This window comes from Eubalaena glacialis, chromosome 10 (genome assembly GCF_028564815.1).
Source record: "Eubalaena glacialis isolate mEubGla1 chromosome 10, mEubGla1.1.hap2.+ XY, whole genome shotgun sequence".
NCBI classification, from domain to species: Eukaryota; Metazoa; Chordata; class Mammalia; order Artiodactyla; family Balaenidae; genus Eubalaena; species Eubalaena glacialis.
The window spans coordinates 98,942,873-98,961,747 of NC_083725.1; the positions used below are offsets into that span (position 1 = coordinate 98,942,873).

The 18,875-nt window shown below is 44.6% G+C and overlaps 1 protein-coding gene across 2 annotated transcripts; it reads right to left on the reverse strand.

Moving 5' to 3' along the window:
• Window positions 1-4,541: 4,541 nt before the first annotated feature.
• Window positions 4,542-18,522, reverse strand: COMMD9 (COMM domain containing 9). 2 transcript variants are annotated; one of them, XM_061203246.1, is made up of 6 exons: window positions 18,458-18,522; window positions 10,493-10,618; window positions 8,711-8,850; window positions 7,308-7,342; window positions 6,335-6,438; window positions 4,542-5,282 (listed from the first exon to the last, which is right to left on the reverse strand). In XM_061203246.1, the coding sequence occupies exons 1-6, from the start codon at window positions 18,506-18,508 to the stop codon at window positions 5,142-5,144; spliced, it is 597 nt and encodes a 198-aa protein (XP_061059229.1). In that variant the 5' UTR covers window positions 18,509-18,522; the 3' UTR covers window positions 4,542-5,141. The 2 variants fall into 2 exon arrangements, with proteins under 2 accessions (XP_061059229.1, XP_061059230.1); XM_061203247.1 differs by lacking the exons at window positions 4,542-5,282; window positions 6,335-6,438 and adding an exon at window positions 6,448-6,791.
• Between the last annotated feature and the right edge of the window lie 353 nt (window positions 18,523-18,875).

The following is an 18,875-nucleotide window of genomic DNA, read 5'->3' on the forward strand; positions in this document are numbered from 1 at the left end:
AAAGGGGGCACTGCTGAGGTAGGTTTAGGAAGAGCAATTCAAATCAACGTTAATTACGCGAGTCTGCCATTCTGATCAATGCGATATAATTCAATCGTCATTTACTAATAACAGGTCAAATCCTGTGTGAGTCTGTGGAAGAAGGTAGGACACAAATGAACATTTCCTGGGGCATCTCCTGCCTGGAGTAGGAGCTTATCAGAGTTCCTGAAATCCTAACCAGAGGCCATCTCCTGAGCTGTGGATCCAGTGTACATTTATGCTGACCCCAGAGCCCTCTGATATTCCATAGCATCTCTCAATTCATTTATGATTTAACCTGTTGGGACAGGATTGTGTTTCACTGTGTGGTATGTGTCTAAGGTCACATGGCTAATGCAACACTGAAACCGATAGCCAAGAGTCCCATTCTTCAGCCTAGGGGTCTGCTTTGTAGTTTACTATAAATCTATGAGATGCATTACCTAAGTAGTTATCATCTCCACTTACAGACGGGGTGGAAAAGCCCATCAGAGTCTTTCCCAAGAGCCCAGGGCTAGTAGAAGCTCAGCTCCCCAGAGCTCTTGACTTCCTCAAATGAAGAATGGTTCTCTCCCCTCAGAGATTAGGGTCCTCTGGTACCAACCAGGAAATGCTACTGAGAAATCTTTTTTCTTTCTTAAAGTAGTTGTAAAAAGGACAACTAAACCACAGAAATGTGAGCACTAAAGAAAGAAAGAAGTTGTACAAAAGTCAGCATCATGCGGGTGAAAGAATGTTTAAGAATGATCAGTATTTAGAAGTCAGTGGGTACAGGTTCAAAATAGTTCTTGTAAATGTCCAACCACTGGAAAACTTTCAAAATGCCAGGTAGCCAATGGTTTCTAGATGAAAATATTTTTCAAATGTAATAAAAACCCTCTCTCACTTCTGATAACATCTCACTTTACTGAACAAAATAACGAAAAGCCCTCTGCACCACACTGGACTCACTTCCTGGATATCTGTAAATACCAGAGCACAGAGCTTGACTAACAACCATTAGACATGGCGCCCACCGTGTGTGTTTAGAAAACCGGCGTGTGTGGGAAAGACCCAAATGTCTGGTCCTCAGGTCACTGCCTTTGGACCTGAAAATCACCAGAAGCAGGAAGTAGGAAGGCAGGACTGATGAGGGAGGGAGCTGAATGTCACTAGATTAAGGGTAAAGTTCTGCTATCTGTGAAGAACCCAAGTTTTCTTTTTCCAAGATCAAGGCAGGAATGGAGACAGCACAAGCCTTTGAGTTGAAAGACCCAGACTGGAGTTCTAACTCAGCCCTGGCCCTGTCCTCAGAGAGAGTTGACACCTTCTCAGGAAAATGCACAGATGCTCAGGGAACGATGCTCCACCGACTTCAGGGCGGGTAAGGTGAACAGGCGGTAAGATATTTGGGAAAATGTTTCACACTTTTCTAGTGCCACACAGGTGATGAGGTTTATCGTGAGAAAAGGTGCCGAGACGGCATGTGTGTTGTTACAATTCTTTTGTTTATAAGTACAGATGAGTTTAGGCAAAAAGAAGTCTTCGGTTCAGATGTCAGGGGACAGTAGTTCTAAGAGCTGATCGCAAACATCCCATTTCTCTTCCTTCATGGTACACGGAAGGACTGACGTTCTCTGCCCTCTTTAAAGCCAGGTGTGACCACGTGACTGGCCTGTCCCTTCTGGGCAGAACTTCAAGTGCAAGCCTGTGATCCGCCATATTCCCTCATCCTGCCTCGGTGACAGGGGAGGCGTGTGTTGAGATGAAGCTTCCCTGTCCTTGGTCCCTTAGTAAGTATGGTGAGCAGAGCACTTGCCCTTTGTCCCCAACCTGCACTGACTGTTGTAGCAAAAATAAACTTTTGTTGTGTAAAAGCCACTGCAATCTTGGGATTGTTTGTTACTATAGCATAACCTTGCATTGACTACATTTTCTTATTTTCTGTATTCTTGACGCTTAGGCATTTGGGGCCTTGACCCTGAAGAGACTGATCTCCTAGGGCTAGCTAATTCCTAGAGATAGCAAACAGCTCCTGTGAGAACACGCCTTTGATACACAAACCAACCAATCTACAGCCACAGCCCCAACTATGTCTTCTATCAAACTCACACCCAAGCCAGTATTCTCCCTGCCCTGAATCACCCCAGGACCAGGTACTGGACAGCTAGGGGCCACACCTGTAGCCCAGACCTGCCAGAATTATCCAAACTAGTCAACCCTATGCTTAGCGTACTCACTCTGCCTCGCCCATTCCTTCCTGCGAAAACCCCAATAAAGGCTCTGGGCCATGCTATTCCCTGGCCTTCTGTGCTTCCTGACCGACCCTGGTCCCTCTCCATATGGCACTGCAAGATGTTCCGTGCCTCCTGCTTCTACAGATATGAGTAGAAACATGATCATTTTTGTGCCTGCATGTCTTATCATTCCTGATAAAAATAAATCCCACTCCATTTTAACTCAAACCTGACCCATCCTGATGGATACACTAGGAGGAAAATTGGGACTGGCATCAGCCACACTGGATTTTCTTACCCTCTTCCCAACCTCTGGGTTCTGCTTCGCTCCGGGCTAGCCTCTCCTACTGCAGATGGGCTTTCGTGTGAGGAAGGTGGGCCCGAGCATCCCCGGCTTCACTACCAGAGCCGAGAGGCAGGAGGCTGTCTTCGCTGCCGATTCCAGCAGAACAGGCATAGGGAAAGATCAGTTTGGCCCAGTTTGAGTCAGGTGCAATCATGGGACAATCTTTGTGGGACACGGACGTCGGTCAGGACTGAGCCATCCACTCACCCCTGTGCCTAGGTGGGCGGACAGTGCTGGACAGCCAAGGGCAGCCACCACCGAGACCTATCATCGCCCTTCCGTGAATGGAGTCTGGACACCCAAACCTTGCCTCACCCTAAGGGAAGAAGTTTGCAGGCAGCTGCTCATTGCACAAAGTACTACTGGGAAACCAGACAAGCGCTGAACGAAGGAACGTCATTTGAGGTAGAAGCTCGGAGGTTTTTTCTGAGATAGGGTCAAGCCAACCCACTAACATGGTATCTACACACCATCCATCCTTGCCAATAGTAGGAAAACCACCCACTTAAATGAGCGCGTGAGGTGAAGGGTAGCAAACATTTATCAGTGTTATTTCTTGAATGCCCTCTATGTGTCATGCATCCAGATGATTCTGTTCAGGTGGATCTGGCTAAAGGAATGTTTAACTGTCCAGACACCTATGCCAGGCTTCCTGCTTCTAGTCAGTTTCTTATGGAACCCCATGGGAAGCCCAGCGAATGGGCTTTTGGAGATCTCCATCTGTGGGTCACAGAGAGTGGAAGGAAAAGAGAGGGGGATGAATTCATGACAAGGCTGAACTCAACCTGAGGGTGAGACCAGGGGCCCTTGACCTGGAGATAGTGGGCAGGTCTCCAGGGTCCATGAATGCTTGTCCTTGAATGTGAAAAATTGAGTGTTCATTTCCTACAGAAGGGATCCATGGCTTCCATCAGATTCTCAATGGTTATGGCTCCAAACAGGTAAAGAACTGCCATTTTGACAGTAGGTAGCTCAGCTTCCAGGAGATGGCAGACAGAGAGGAGCTTGGGGTTTTTTTCTTGACTTCCCTAGCGTTTCACTGGGGGGATGGCGGGGGGGGAGAAGTAAGATTTCTCATCTCTACTTCAGTTCCAGTATTTTCCAAATGGAGCTAAAATCACAGAATGCCAAGTCCCTTGCAGAGTCCTGTGTGGTAGAGAAATCTGGGCCCAAGTCCTGATGAGGCCATTTACTAGCAGGGACTTCACCTCGACGAGCTGATTCCCTCGTTGATAAAGGGAGGATAATAACATGCACACTCACACCAACCCCTTTACAGTAGATGAAGCAATGAATGCAGAGAGCTTTCTACTTTCCTTCCCATTAGTAACCAAGGCCAGCATTATCCAGTCCTTCCTATTTGCCATAACAGTGCGAAGTACTTTTAGGTACATTATATCACTTAATCTTCACAAAAGCACTGTAGAGTAGGTATGACTATTATTCCCATTTAATTAAAACAAAACAAAACCAACCTTGGGGTGGGCAGGAACTCAGCTCAAGAGCATCCTCTTAACCCGAAGTCCTGCCTCCCCCACCCCCCTCCCACCCCGTCCACACACACCACCCGAGAAGCCGCCAAACAAAGCACTCAGAGCAGGCAGGCTCTTGCTACTGGGAGATCTGGAGAAGGGAGGGGGGACACCTTACACGGAGCCCCCGGGACTTGTCAGGCCCGTGACAGACGATTCCATCTGCTTAAACTCCTCGAAGAGCGCTTTCATCACAGCTCTCGCGACAAGCACCTGCTGATGTCAGCCGCGCTTTCTTTTGCTCTACGTGACAGACGGATACGCGGAAGGTGGGCCAGTTCACAGGCCCGGTTTCAGGTCATCCCATGCTGATGAGCTGAGCCAGGAACGAGGAAGCTGGGGTCGTCTTTACAAACGAGAGGCAGCACTGGCCTAAGGAAACGACTCAGGCTAAGGACAGAAGCTACAGAAGCGTGACCAGAATCGTGAAGTTTTTAGAACTTATTTATTTCCAATCACTCCTACTTCTTCACCCTGAGTGGCTGCATTACATCAAGGAAGGGGCCTCTGGCTCCATGGAGAAGGAAATGAGTTCCCATTTCAGACTTCCTACGCTGCCAGGTGGTCCAGCAGGGCTGAGGGAGCTCGGGAAGGCTCCGGACTCGGGGCAGGCAGGCAAGCAGAGGGGGCCCTGCCCTGTGGGATCCGCCTGGCTTCTGTGACAGAGAAGCAGGACTGCTGGCGTCACCCACCTGACTCCCTGCGTGCATTCCAGAGCTGGAAATGAGCTCATCAGAGCGAAAGGAACTTATTAAGACGAGCGCCGCAATTTGGGCCTGAATTTTCCGATCAGCCAGGCGGAGGCGGCTGACCAAGCAAACGCTCCCTCCTGCTGCCACAAGGGTCATGAAGTCCCACACAGGAGCCTCGCAAGACAGCAGCTTCTGCTCCAACTTCGGAAAGAGGAAAAAGCAGCGCGTGGGCCTGACTGCTTCCGCCTGGTCCAACCGCGCCTTCTGGATGGCAGCCCCCACGTCCCCACCGCTGCCTGCGGGGACGGCGTGTGCTGGGGGCTGGCTGGCCGCGTCACTTGCTGGCCACAGCGGAGAGCTGGTCCCGGATGCGGCCCAGCCCGTCTAACATCGTGTCCAGGGTCTCCTTACTCAGCTCCACAGTGACAGCTGACATGGAGGGCTGCTCCCCACACAGACTGGCATCTTCCTGGATCTGAAAAGAGGACACTGCCCCAAAGTCAGAGCTGCCTCTCTTCGACATGCAGGCCCTACCTACCCGTTCTGGTGAAGCTCGGAAGAGAGGCTCTTTGCTCAGAGTCACGGAGTGTCTCAGCCCTGGAGGCACTCAGCAAATGGGGACAGGGAGGGAGCTGTCTCAGGGGCTCCGGGCAGGGGTCGGAGAAGCCAGGCTCACTCACCCTCCCGCCCCCAACTCCCTCTGGGCACTCGAGTGAGGAAACATCCTGGGTTCAGGCTGGTACTTTAGGCCGTGGGCTCTAGGGGTATGTAAGAATCCTCCGGGATGCAGGAAAAATATTACAACCTCTAGTTATATGTATTTGTACCTTTTTTTTTTTTAAAGTAAGCCTCCAGTAATAGTTAAAAACTTGGTTGTTAGAGGCACCCTTGCTCTTTCATTTTCTTACAGCTGTTGAGTTTCTGGGTGTCTGGTGGTTAAGTAAATACAGCATTATGCTACCTAGTTTTAACTAAACAAACCCTAAAAATGGGTATGTGGCTTAAAAAGACTCCTGAAAATAACTGTGAAGTGAAGATAACACCAATGAAGAATGTGAACAATAAGATGAAGAACTGATAACTTCTCCAACTGCTAATAGGAGCCCTTGTTCAGCACAGTACAAATAGCAACAGCCTCCTAAGATTGGACAAGAATTTGGAAAAGTATACCAAAATTCTCAAGAAGGCAATTGGAAATCTGAGTGCGTGCTTCTATCGTTGAAGCCAAACCTTCCTGTAAGCGTCTAAGACAACCTTTAGGTATCAGCAAATTATTTTTTAATTTATATTTTGTGTTTGTCTTATTTTAAAATTTCTAGTTTCGCTAGATGTTTTATTATGACTGTGCTATGTTAATACACATATACTTTCTAAATAAACACTGCATCTTGGGGGGGTGCTAATTTTTTTTTTATCTATGGGGTTGGAGATCCTAAAACTTGGAGTCTGGCATTTCTGCTGGCCCGCAGCGGTGCCGAGTGCCTGCTGCCCCTCCTTTGCTTCTAGTGGGCATGAGAGCGGATGTACCTTCATCTGGAGCAGGCAGGTCGGGACGGCCATGCGGCTGATGCTGTCTGAGGAGGTTCTGATGTCCACCCTCCAGTCCAGGTCGACCAGGCGCGGCAGAGAGACTGTGTGGGCACAGCTCGGCTCAGTGCGCACGCCGCCTGCGTGACTAAGCCCTTCCTCGACGGCAGGCAGCTCCAAGGGCTGCACATGTGCAATGCACGAGAGCCACACAGCAAGCCTCTGAGGGAGACAGACAGACAGGGCCCAAGACCCCACAGCAAGCCCCGGGCCTTCCCTACCACTGATCGTGGCCCCTGCACTTAGTGCGCATTCGTGGTGGTCAGCACCTCCAGGCTTCTGCCTGAACACCCAACCCTCCAGATGTCCGGACAGAATGAGGAATGACGCAGGTGGAGAAGAGGAGGCTGTGGCCGGAGTCTTAGGAAATGTGTAGCTTTGACAACAGCGGGGAGATCTTTTGTTTGAGAGACACACAGACTTGGCTTGAGTGTGGGTTCTATCACCTGTCTAACCTCTGAGCCTCTGTTTGCTCATCTGTGAAATGGGGATGATCTCAGCCTAGCTCACAGGGTTGTTGGGAGGACTCAATGAGTTAATGCAGGTAGAGTCTGCGGCACTGTGACCGGCTCAGAGTGAGTTTAGTGAACGTTTATCAAACACCCACTTTTATTCAATCTTTCACACTAATTTCAATTATGGTTAATTTGTTTTCCAATGGAAATATAGTTATTTTAAGTACTTCACTTTCTGCTTAGGATATTTGTTTGTTTTTTAACAACATGCCTCTATTATATTAGGTTTATAACCAGAAAAAAATTAAAAAGTAGAATTAAAAAGAAATACGTAACACACACTACTTGGTTTGGGATTAGGTTAATTCACTTTGAGTTTAGTTAAAAACTCTGGTAGATTTAGGGCTGGGGCTGGGGAGGAGAGGGAGGGAGGAAGAGGCAGGTTTCTTGGTACTCACTCTGATTTGTTTGGGCTTCAGCTCTCCAAGTAGATCTGTTTAAGAGGGAAAGATAAGAAAAATATAATGGAAAAGCGATGCGAATTGAGTCTTCTGATAATGAGGCCCATGGGCTTGGGCCTCTGCTCCTTCTGTGATCTTAAAACCTATAATCACCTCCTGACAGGAAAGGACCACAGAAACGCCTCCCTCCAAGGAGCAGTTTTTTGTTTGCTTGTTTTACAGAACTGAGTGATGTTAAGGCCATAGGTGCTGTTAGTTTTCATGGCTTAGGAAAAGCAAGAAAAGGCTAAATGCGCTGTAACTGTGCTATTGTTCTCAGAGACAAAACAGAAAAGGTCAACTTATCCTCTTTTTACTGAGCATCTACTATGCAAAGTACGGCATCTTACGCAAAACACATCTAAACAGACGTGTCTGATGCTACACACATCATGCCATAGTGAGATGCCGAGCAGAGTCAGAGTAAACTGTGGTCACGCAAGAGAAAGTTTCTAAATAAACAACAAAACCCTTGGGAAGTAAGCATTATCAGTTATTACTATCAGAGAGGTCTCTTCAAGCCTGCTGCTAACCAGTAGTTAATCAGTTCTGCTTAAATTGTATGTATCTAAAAGGATTTGCCCAGATAGAAAATGTACAGAAAATTCACAAAAGAATAAAAATGACCAATAACGTGAAAAAGATATTTGACATCACTAGTACCAAAGATACATAAACTGAAATGAGGTACCATTTGCCATTTGTGAAACTGGGAATAAAAAGTAAAAAAACAAAACAACAAAACACCCTCAGTGCTGGTGATGGTGTCAAGAGAGTGGCACATCAGTGTCCTCCTGGTGGCGGAGTAGCTGGTGCAATGTTTCCGATGGCGGACTTGATAATAAAAAGCCAAAGCCTCAATACCACCATTTACCAGTCAGGAAATAATGAAGCACAATGTGGGCAAAGGTTCCACCATAAATTGTTCACTGCAGTGAAAACTGCCAATAGCCTAAATGTCCAACCCTAAGGAATTTATTAACTAAATTACACATAATTTCTTCATGTAATGGAATATATTTAGCCATTAAGAATGATATTGAAGGTAAATATTTATCGACCTGAAATATCATTAATGTTAATACTGTTAAATGAAAACAAGCAAGTTATAAAACGGCATGATCCCATTGTGTTAAAAACAAAAGCAAAACCAACCCCTCTATGTGTAAATGGAAAAAATAAACCAGTCTTAAAAGGTTTCCCGTTAAGGAATTAACACTGCTAACCCTCTGGGTGGTGGGATTATGGTTTCCTTCTTTTTGCTTACCTGTGCTTGCTTTTCAAGAATAAGCATATTTTTTCCAGAACAGGAATAAAAAAATACAAGCATTACAAGAAACTCCCAAGAAATAAGCACTTACACGTGTTCTAGGATGATTTTTGTCAGCAGGTTTTTGAGGTTTTGGTGGAAATTTTCAGGAAAGAGGGCCAGAATCGCCTCGGCGGAGGACAGGTCACGGAACACCACTAGCCTGGTAAGGCGGTGCAGAGCCTGGAGCAGCTGCAGGATAGACGGGGAGCCCTGGGTGGTGAGGGGCAGCGGGACAGGGGACAGGGCTCTATCTCCCCTGCTGGGAAGAGGGCCTGCCACAGACCGCCACCGTCATTCAAACTGAATCCCTGGAGTCCGGAGGCCCCTGGTGCAGATGCGGATGCTCACGTGCCTCGGCCCGCCTTCAAGTTCACCTGTTGCTTAGAAGACATGTAGCTGCCTGACCGAGGATGCTGTCAACCTGCCAGAAAGTCTCTGCTTGTGGGCAAAGGGTTAATAAATCCCCTTCCTTGTGCACGGACTCTGACCTTAAGCTAACTTTCTAGCCTGTTCCCCTCTTACTGTGAGAGAAGCGGAAAGTCAGCGGTGTTACTAGACAGCGCTGCACCAGTCCCCTGCCTCTGGACCGCGAGGGCTGCGGAAACACCGGGGCCCGCGGCTTGGGCACCCGAGTGTGGCTGCACGGCCTGTGCCAGCACCCAAAGCCGAGCTTACTGAACTGCTGCCAGAGGCACTGGCTCCTGGGGAGTTGGGGCTTTTCACCCCGGCTGGCTGGACTGTCCCGTCCCTGCCCCAGGCTGTCACCTGGCGGGGCGAGGAAAAGTGAGTCTGCTGCTCAGCTGAACAGCGCAGGACTCTCTGGAGGTAACTTCCTCCTCTTTAGGACCTTCCCAGATGCCACGGGAGGTTGCTCAGCTCAGAAAAGCACAACCCAGAGGCGAGGGGACACTAAGCCTCTACTGCTGAAGGGCGGGAGTGAGTGGATAAACGCCCCAACCTCCCTGCCTTCCAGGGTGACAGTGCTGGGGCATTTATCCACGTGGTTTCTTACAGGATCCCAACTGCAGATGCCCACAGCGGTGACCGCTCACTAACATATCCTTCTACTGGCTTGTCTCTCTTCCCGGTCTGATTTTCCTCACTCCCTCCTTTGTGCTTTCTAGAATCACCTCCCAAGTAACTACCAGCAGCCAAGTCGTTGCCTCAGGGTCTACTTTTGAGGAACCCAAACTAAGACTCCAACTCACTTTCATAACCTTGCTGCTGCCTCTCACTTCAATGAGCCAAGCTCCAGATTAAAAAATAACAACAACAACATAGGTCTGCTTGGATGAATTACTGTTTTAGAAACATAGTTGCCATGGAAAGATAAGGCTGTGAGTGCTACATAACCATCCTTGTCCTCTTGGCCACCTGAGATCAGGTGAGGTCCAGCAGTACCTCCTCCCTAATCATACTCAGGCCTCAGAACTTCTGCCCAACCATCCCTGAAAAGTCTGCCTAAGCTATCCAGCCAACAATTCATCAGCACCGGTAAGTTACAGGCTGGGAAAGAAAATCATAGCAAGGTTGGCTTTTGTCCATACTGTCTAGGTAACAAGTCTGAAAAGGAAATGGCCAGGAGCTCCGATTCTGGGTATGCTTTTCCCATCCACGCCTCACTTATCATAAGGAAGTGAAGGTTCAAAGACAATGGCTTTTAAGTTCACTAACATTAAAAAAGAAAAAAGCATCTATTTTAAGTTTGCTATAATGTCAACAGACACTTCAGGGGAAAAATTCCCTTGGACGCGGCAACAACTGGGAAGTCAAGGAAGAGACTAATGAGCCGAGAAGCCAGTGGCCAGAGGTCACTTCTGACCCCACTTACTTGTTCTGCCTCCTCCTGGGTCACAGACAAGCTGGAACACGTAACATCCAAGAGCTTTTTCGAGCCAAGGGCTGAACTGGAAAAGCTCTCTTGGCACAGCTGTCTGACAACATCTTTCGAGGAGGCCTATAAATTCACAGATGGAAAAAAACAAAACAAGCAACAAACTCAGACTCTGAAAATACATTTTTTTTAGAACGTAATACTGTCTCCGTCATGGTGTGATACCTAAGAGGTGCATAGGACACTTCCATTTCTGGGAAGATGACATAGATGTACTTTTCCCTATTTTTCCTGCTAAACACAACTACATTCCCTGGGCACTTTATACAAAACAAACGTAAGACGACTCTGAAAGGGGAGAAGAGAAGACAGACCTGCTACGGACCTCATGACAAAGGAATGACGTGGCCATATTACGTTCTGAGCCTCTGGCACTTATTTAAATCTTCTATTTTAGCTGGCTTTCTCTGACACTGCTCAGGTGGCAGGGGGAGCATGGTGGGGCTGGGGGTGGTTGCTTCATCACTACCAAATGCAGACAGAAGTCCAGCTCCCCTACTTGGCTCCTGCTCACACCCAAAAGTAGGGGTTCCTTGTAGCTACTGGGCAGGGGTGGAAGTTCTGGCTCCAGTAGTTTCCACTAATACCGTGGGGTGGCGGAACTTGTTACCAGCTCGTGGGGATGGAGGTCCAGCTCCCTACTTGGCCTTCTCTGACACCGCCCTGAGGGGGGGTGTTCCCTCTCAGACTTTGTTGACGTACAGTGGAGCGCGGCCACAGTGTTTTCAGTGGTGTTTTGGTGGAGTAGAGCAGTTATTGTCTAAAAGTTTTCTGTCTTCTTAAGCCGCCCCTTTCTTGGTCTTTGGCTAGAGAGAGCAAGTATTTGTTGGAGTTTGTTTGTTTTCACCCACTGGCGTTCTGGGTGGCCCTGTTCTTCAGCTCGAAGTCTGGGATATATGAACAAAAAGAAAAGCCACTGTCCGACATGGCTGTAAATGTATATAGAGGAAATATTTAAGACAATTATATTATAAATAAGGGTAGGACTATAAAGGGATGACTTCACTCTAACTGGTAAAATGATGACACTGATATGTCACTGAGATTGTGATGTTATAGTAAATAAATGTAATAATTTGAACAACCACTATAAGAGTTATAAAGAGAAATGAATTTTACAACACTACACATAAATCAAAATGGAATTCCAAAAAATGTTCACTTGATCAAATAACCCACAGGAAGGCAGTAAAAGTAAAGAAACAAAAAATAAATAAAAGAACAAATAGAAAACAAAAAATAAAATGGCAAACTTAAGTTCTAATATTTCAATAATTACATTGGCTGTAAGTGGTCTAAATATACCAATTAAAAGACAGAAATTGGCTGAGTGGATTAAAAAATAAGACTCAGTTAAATGCTATCTACAAGAAACTCCCTTCAAATATAATGACAGAGACACATTAAAAGGAAAAGAATGGAAAAAGATAGATCATGCAAACATTAATCAGGAAAGCAAGAGTGACTACATTAATATCAGATAAAGTAGACTTCACAGCAGAGAAAACTACCAGAGACAGAGAGGGACATTACGTAATGGTAAAAGGTTCTGTCGACCAGAAGACATCCTGAATGTGCATGCCCTCAGCAAGAGAGCTGCAAAATACGTGAAGCAAAAACAGACAGAACTGAAAGGAGAAATCGACAAATCTATAAATACAGTTGGAGTCTTCAACACCTCTCTTTCAACAACTGATAGAACAACTAGACAGGATTCAACAAGGACACAGAAGAACTCCACACCACCACCCATCAATCTAATTGACATTTATGGAACACTACCCAGTAACAACAGAATACACACTCTTTTCAAAAGCTCACTGAACACATACCGAGATAGATGATATTCTGAGCCAAAAAACAAACCTTTACAAACTTAAAAGAACTAAATCATACAGAGTGTGTTCTCAGTGATCACAATGGAATCACATTAGAAATCAATAAGATAACAAGAACATGTCCAAACATTTGGAAACTTAAACAACACACTTCTAAATAATCCACAGATTAAAGGGAAAGTTAAAAAAATTACACTGAATGAATGAAAATGAAAAACAACACCAAAATTTTGGGAATACAGCCAAGATGGTGCTGAGAGGGAAATTTACAGCATTAAATGCCTATATTAGAAAAGAGGAAAAGTCTCAAATAAATAATCTAAGTCCTCATCTCAAGAACCTAGAAAAACAAGAGCATGATAAACCCAAAGGAATAAGGAAGGAAACAACAAAGAGCAGACACCAAAGAAATTGAAAACATAAAAAAGGAGAAATCAATGGAACAAAGAACTAGTTCTTTGAAAATATCAATAAAATTAACAAACTTTTAGCAAGACTGACAAAATTAAAAAGAAAGGAGACACAAATTACCAATATCAGGAATGAAGCAGGGCACATCACTACAGACCCTGCAGATTTCAAAAAGAAAATAAGAGAATAACTACAAGCAACTCTATACACACAAATTTGACAGTTTAAATGAAATGGATCAATTTCTCAAAAAACACAAACTACCATAACTCTCCCAATATAAAATTGAAAACGTGAGTAGTGCTATAACTGTAAAGGAAATTGAATTTGTAATTTTAAAACCCCCAGAAAAGAAATCACCAGACCCAGATGGTTTCACTGGAGAATTCTAACAAACATTTAAAGAAAGAATTAACTAATTCTACACAATCTCTTCTAGAAAACAGAAAAGGAGGAAACACTTCCCAACTCATTTCACAAAGCTAGGATTACCCTGATACCAAAATCAGAGACTGTATAAAACAAAACAAAAAAACAACTACAGACCAATGTCCCTCATAAAAATAGATGCAAAGATCCTTAACAACATACTAGCAAATAGAATTCAGCAATATATAAAAAGGATTATTCACTATAACTAAGTGGAATTTATTCCAGGGATGCTAGGCCAATTCATTATTTGAAAATCTACGTGATCCACCATATTACCAGGCTCAAGGAGAAAATCATAGGATATCAATCAATGCAGAAAGAGCAGTTGACAAAATTCAAATCCATTCTTGATGAAAACTCTCATAAAATTAGGAATAGAGGGAAACTTCCATAACTTGACATAGAGCATCTATCAAAAAACCTAGAGAAAACATACTTAATGATGAAAGACTAAAGTTGGGAACAAGGCAAGGATGTGGGCTCTCACCACTGTTATTCCACATTGTGCTGAAAATTCTAGCCACTGAAATAAGGCAAGAGAAAGAAATAAAAGGTCTGCAGATCAGAAAGGAAGAAATAAAACTGTCCCTATCTGCAGGGACATGACTGTCTATGAGAAAGTCCCAAGAAATGTACAAAAAAATTATTAGAATAAGTGAGTTCAGCAGTTTGCAGATCCAAGATACACATACTAAGATCAGATGTATTTCTACCCACTAGCAATCAACATGTGGACACTGGAATTAAAAGTACAACATCATTTGCAATTGCTCAAAAAAAAGAGAGAGAAATACTTAGGTATAAATCTAACAAAACATGTACAGGACTTGTGTACTGAAAATTATACAATACAGATAAAAGAAATCAAGGATCTAAATCAATGGGGAGACACATCATGATCATGGATTGGATGATCCAACACATTAAGACGTCAATTTGCTCCTAAATGATATACAGATTTAATCCAATTCCTATGAAAATCTCAGCAAGTTTTTTTTTTTTAGATATATCCAAGATCATTCTAAACTTTATACAGGAAGGCAAAGGAACTAGAATAGCTAAAACAATTTTGATAAAGAATGAAGTAGGAGGAATCCATCTATCTGATTTCAAGACTTATTATATAGCTATGATAATCAAGACTATATGGTATTCTCAGAGGGATAAACAAATAGATCAATGGAGCAAACTAAAGAACCCTGAAGTAGACCCAGTAAATATGCCCAACTGATTCTTGACAAAGTTGCAAAAGCAATTCAATAGAGGAAAGAAAGCCCTTTTCAACAAATGATATTGGAACAAGGGGACATTCACAGGCCAAAAAAAAAAAAAATTCTCAAACTTTTCCACACACCTTATACAAAATTAATGCAAAATCAATCATGGACTTAAATGTTATATAAATGTAGGGACTTCCCTGGTGGCGCAGTGGTTAAGAATCCGCCTGCCAATGCAGGGGACACAGGTTAGAGCCCTGGTCTGGGAAGATCCCACATGCCGCAGAGCAACTAAGCCTGTGCACCACAACTACTGAGCCTGCGCTCTAGAGCCAGCAAGCCACAACTACTGAGCCCCCGTGCCACAACTACTGAAGCCCGCGTCCCTAGAGCCCGTGCTCCGCAACAAGAGAAGCCACCACAATGAGAAGCCCACGCACCGCAACGAAGAGTAGCCCCCGCTCGCTGCGACTAGAGAAAGCCCGCGCACAGCAACGAAGACTCAACGCAGCCAAAAATAAAATAATATTTTAAAAAGTGTTACACAAATGTAAAGTATAAAACTATAAAACTTTTAGATAAAAATAGGGGAAAATTTGGAGAGCTATGGCTTCACAAAGAGTTCGTAGACTTTATACCAAAAGCGTAATTCATTAAAAAAATCACAATTCATAAAAGGAAAAATTTTTGAAAAACTGTATTTCATCAAAATTAAAACATTTTTTGCTCTGCTAAAGCTCCTGTTATGGGCTGAACTGTGTCCCCCCTAAAAGTCATATATTGAAGTCATAACTCCCACTATCTCAAAATGTGATCTCATTTAGCAATAGGATTACTGCAGATATAAATAGTGAAGATGAGGTCATAGGGTGGACCCTAATCCAATATGACCGATGTCCTAATTAAAAGGGGAAATTTAGACACAAAAATGCAAACAGGGAGAACTTCATATGAAGATCAATGCAGAGATCTACAAGCCAAGATACACTAAATGTCACCAGAAACCACCAGAAGTTAGGAGAGAGGCACAGAACAATTTGTCCCTCAAAGCCCTCAGAAGGAACCAACTTGGCTGACACCTTGATCTCAGACTTCTGGCCTCTAGAACTGGGACACAATAAATTTCTGTTGTGTCAGCCACCAAGTCTGTAGTATTTTGTTACAGCAGACCTAGCAAATTAATACACCTTTGTGAAGAGGATGGAAAGACAGTTACATACTAGGAAAGAATATGTGCAGACCACATATCTGACAAAGGACCACTATCCAGAATATATAAAGAAATGCAAAAGTAAAAAAGCAAACAATGAAATTAGAATATGAGCAAAAGACATAAAGCAATATTCTGCTGAAGAAGAAACACAGATGGTAAATAAGCACGCGTAAAGATGTCCAACATCATTAACCATTAGGGAACTTCGAATTAAAACCACAATGAGATATAAATACACACCTATCAGAATAGCTCAAATAAAATATAGTGATGCTAATAAATGCTGGCAAGGATGGGGAGAAACTGGACCATTCATGCATTGCTGTTGGGAATGTAAAGTAGTACAGCCACTCTGGAAAAGAGTTTGGCAGTTTCATAAAAACAACAACAAAACCCTAAACATGTAACTACCAAATGATCCAGAACTGTACTCCTGGGCATTAATTTCAGAGAAATAAAGACTTATGTTCATACAGAACTCTGTATACGAATGTTTACAGCAGATTTATTTGTAATAGCAAAAAACTGGAAACAATGTAGATGTCATACCATAGAATACTACTCAGCAATAAAAAGGAAAGAACTATTAAAACACATAACATGGCTCCAGAAAATTGGGCTCAAAGAAAAAAGCCAATCCCAAAAGGTTACATATTGTATGATTTCACTTATATAACATTCTTTTTTTTTTTTTGAATGTTTCATTGTTTATAGAAACAACTGATTTTTTTTTATAGTATTTATTTATGTTTTTGGCTGTGTTGGGTCTTCGTTGCTGTGCACGGACTTTCTCTAGTTGCGGAGAGCGGGGTCTACTCTTCCTTGTGGTGCACGGGATTCTCATTGCGGTGGCTTCTCTTGCTGCGGAGCACGGGCTCTAGGTGCACGGGCTTCAGTAGTTGTGGTACGTGGGCTCAGGAGTTGTGGCTCGCGGGCTCTAGAGCACAGGCTCAGTAGTTGTGGTGCACGAGCTGAGGTGCTCCGCAGCATGTGGGATCTTCCCAGACCAGGGATCGAACCCATGCCCCCTGCATTGGCAGGCGGATTCTTAACCACTGCGCCACTGGGGAAGTCCCTCACTTATATAACATTCTTGAAATGACAAGATTACAGAAATGAAGAACAAATTGGTGAATACCAGAGGTTACGAAAGGGGTGAGGGCAGAGGTGAAGGGGATGTGGCTATAAAGGGGCAACATGAAGAACACTGTGGTGATGGAAAATGTTCTGAATCTTGACTATCAATGTCAATATCCTGGTTGTGATATCATACTATAGTTTTGCAAGATGTTACCATTGGGGGAAACTGAGTAATGGGTAAATGGGATCTTTCTGTATTGTTTTTTGCAACTGCCTGTAAACCTGTATCTCAAAATTAAAAGTTTATGTAATTTTTTAAAAAAAGAAAGTACATAGGACAATAGGAATGCAAATGAATGAACTACTGCTACATAATAGCAAACAAAAGAAGCCAGAAACACACACAAAAATATGCCCTATTATTCCATTTATGTGAAGTTCAAATGTGAGCAATATTAAATTGACATATTAGAAGTAAAGATAGTGGTTACTGTTGGGGAGCAGAGTGAGGGAAATAACGAAGGGACAGCAGAGAGACTTCTGCCGTACTGGTAACATTTCATTGTTTGACTGTGGTGGTGGTAATAAATCATTAAACGGTGCACTTATAATCCGTGCACTTTTTTTGTATGTGTGTTACACATTACTAATGATTTTTATAAGTGTATTAAAGAAAAAAAGCCCATAGAACGAAGAGGGACTGGGGTGGAGGTTGGGGGCAGAGCAGCCACAGTAAGGGTGAAAAGGCACTGGGTTGGGAGTTGAGAGCTCTAGGTTTCCAGTCCCAGCTTTACAACATTTATTAATTCATAGAACAGCTATTTATTGAGCACATGCTGTATGCCAGGTGTGGAGGATACGCTTGTTACGCATACATTTGTGAATAACAGAGTAGATGCCTGTAGAGATTGGAGAATACAAGTGAACACTGGGGAGGCGGTTAAAACAAAAGGACCATTGCGTGGACCAATGATGATGCTGTGCCATGAACTGCTGAGTGTAATTAACTCAACCCTCTTCGTCTGGAGTTTTTTTAAAAACAAGGTCCCTCGTGGATCTCACGTTCTTGTGAGAAAGGCAGACAACAGGCAACCAGATGCATAATGTCAGCTAGTGACAAGTTCTACGAGGGAAGATAAAGCCGCCGCTTCTTCTATAGGGAAAGTCATAAATTAAGCAAAAAATTCCAGTCTCCTACAAAGCCATATGAAGTACATCCCTTCCATCCTCACAATTTTTCACATGATTGTCAGGAGAGTGTTTTGGCCCTCACACAGGTCAAAGCAAATAAAAAAACCCAGGACTCAGGAGAATATAGAACGCACACTTGACTCAGGGGGCGGACGCAGAGGAGAGAACTGGAGAGCGCAGATGGGCTGCGGGATGAAATGGGGAACTGGCAAGGCGGATCTAGAGATTACCATCCCAACGCACCAACCCCGAAAGCCAGCCCCAGGGACTATTAGTAGGGAACATTTGTACAGCGCCTTCAGGTCCATTGTCTTGTTTCCCCACTATCTTGTCAAAGTGGTATTAATTTTGTTCGTACTTTCAAAAAGCTCGGAAAAGCGCAACGACCTGCTAGGAGTCACAGTGAGGCAGTGGCAGCGTCGTGGCTCCAAATCGGGGTCCATTTATTCCCAATTCCTGCTCTGTGCAAACTCTCGTAGACAAAGGCCCGCCTCGCGCTGTCCCCACCCCTCTCATTTACCTTCAGCAGGCTCTGGAGAGCTGCAAAGACCTCCGCCGTCAGCGCGGCCATCTTCCCCGAGTCACGTGACCTAGGTACGCGGAGAAGCGCGGTCGGGAGACTCCGACAGCCGCGCGGGGCATGCCGGGGGCTGTAGTCCTTTAGGGTGGCGGGAGCTGCCTGGGTCGTGGCACTACGGGAAGGGGAGGAGCCGAGTAGGACGCGGAGGCTGGGTAGCTCAGCGCGGGGACTCTAGGACCGTGGGGTTTGGAGGACGCGGGTGCTGGACGGTTTTCAGGGGAGGAAATTGGCTTGGCTTGGCTTGTCTACTTACCAGGGCAGGGAAACTGATTTTCTCTTGACTCACGTGGGTGGGCTGGCTAATTTGGGGAATGCATCTTCAGGCTTGACAAGCGCCTTAGCTGTTTTGGAGTGATCT

What these genes read in the sequence shown, in the direction of transcription:
- COMMD9 (XM_061203246.1), bottom strand. Translation starts at nt 18,508, where the DNA reads ATGGCCGCGCTGACGGCGGAGGTCTTTGCAGCTCTCCAGAGCCTGCTG. An exon ending in TGAAGCCCAAACAAATCAGA is followed by an intron (nt 6,439 to 7,307) that starts GTGAGTACCAAG and finishes GTGCCCACACAG; the next exon opens with TCTCTCTGCCGCGCCTGGTC. An exon ending in CCTGCCTGCTCCAGATGAAG is followed by an intron (nt 5,283 to 6,334) that starts GTACATCCGCTC and finishes TCCTCTTTTCAG; the next exon opens with ATCCAGGAAGATGCCAGTCT.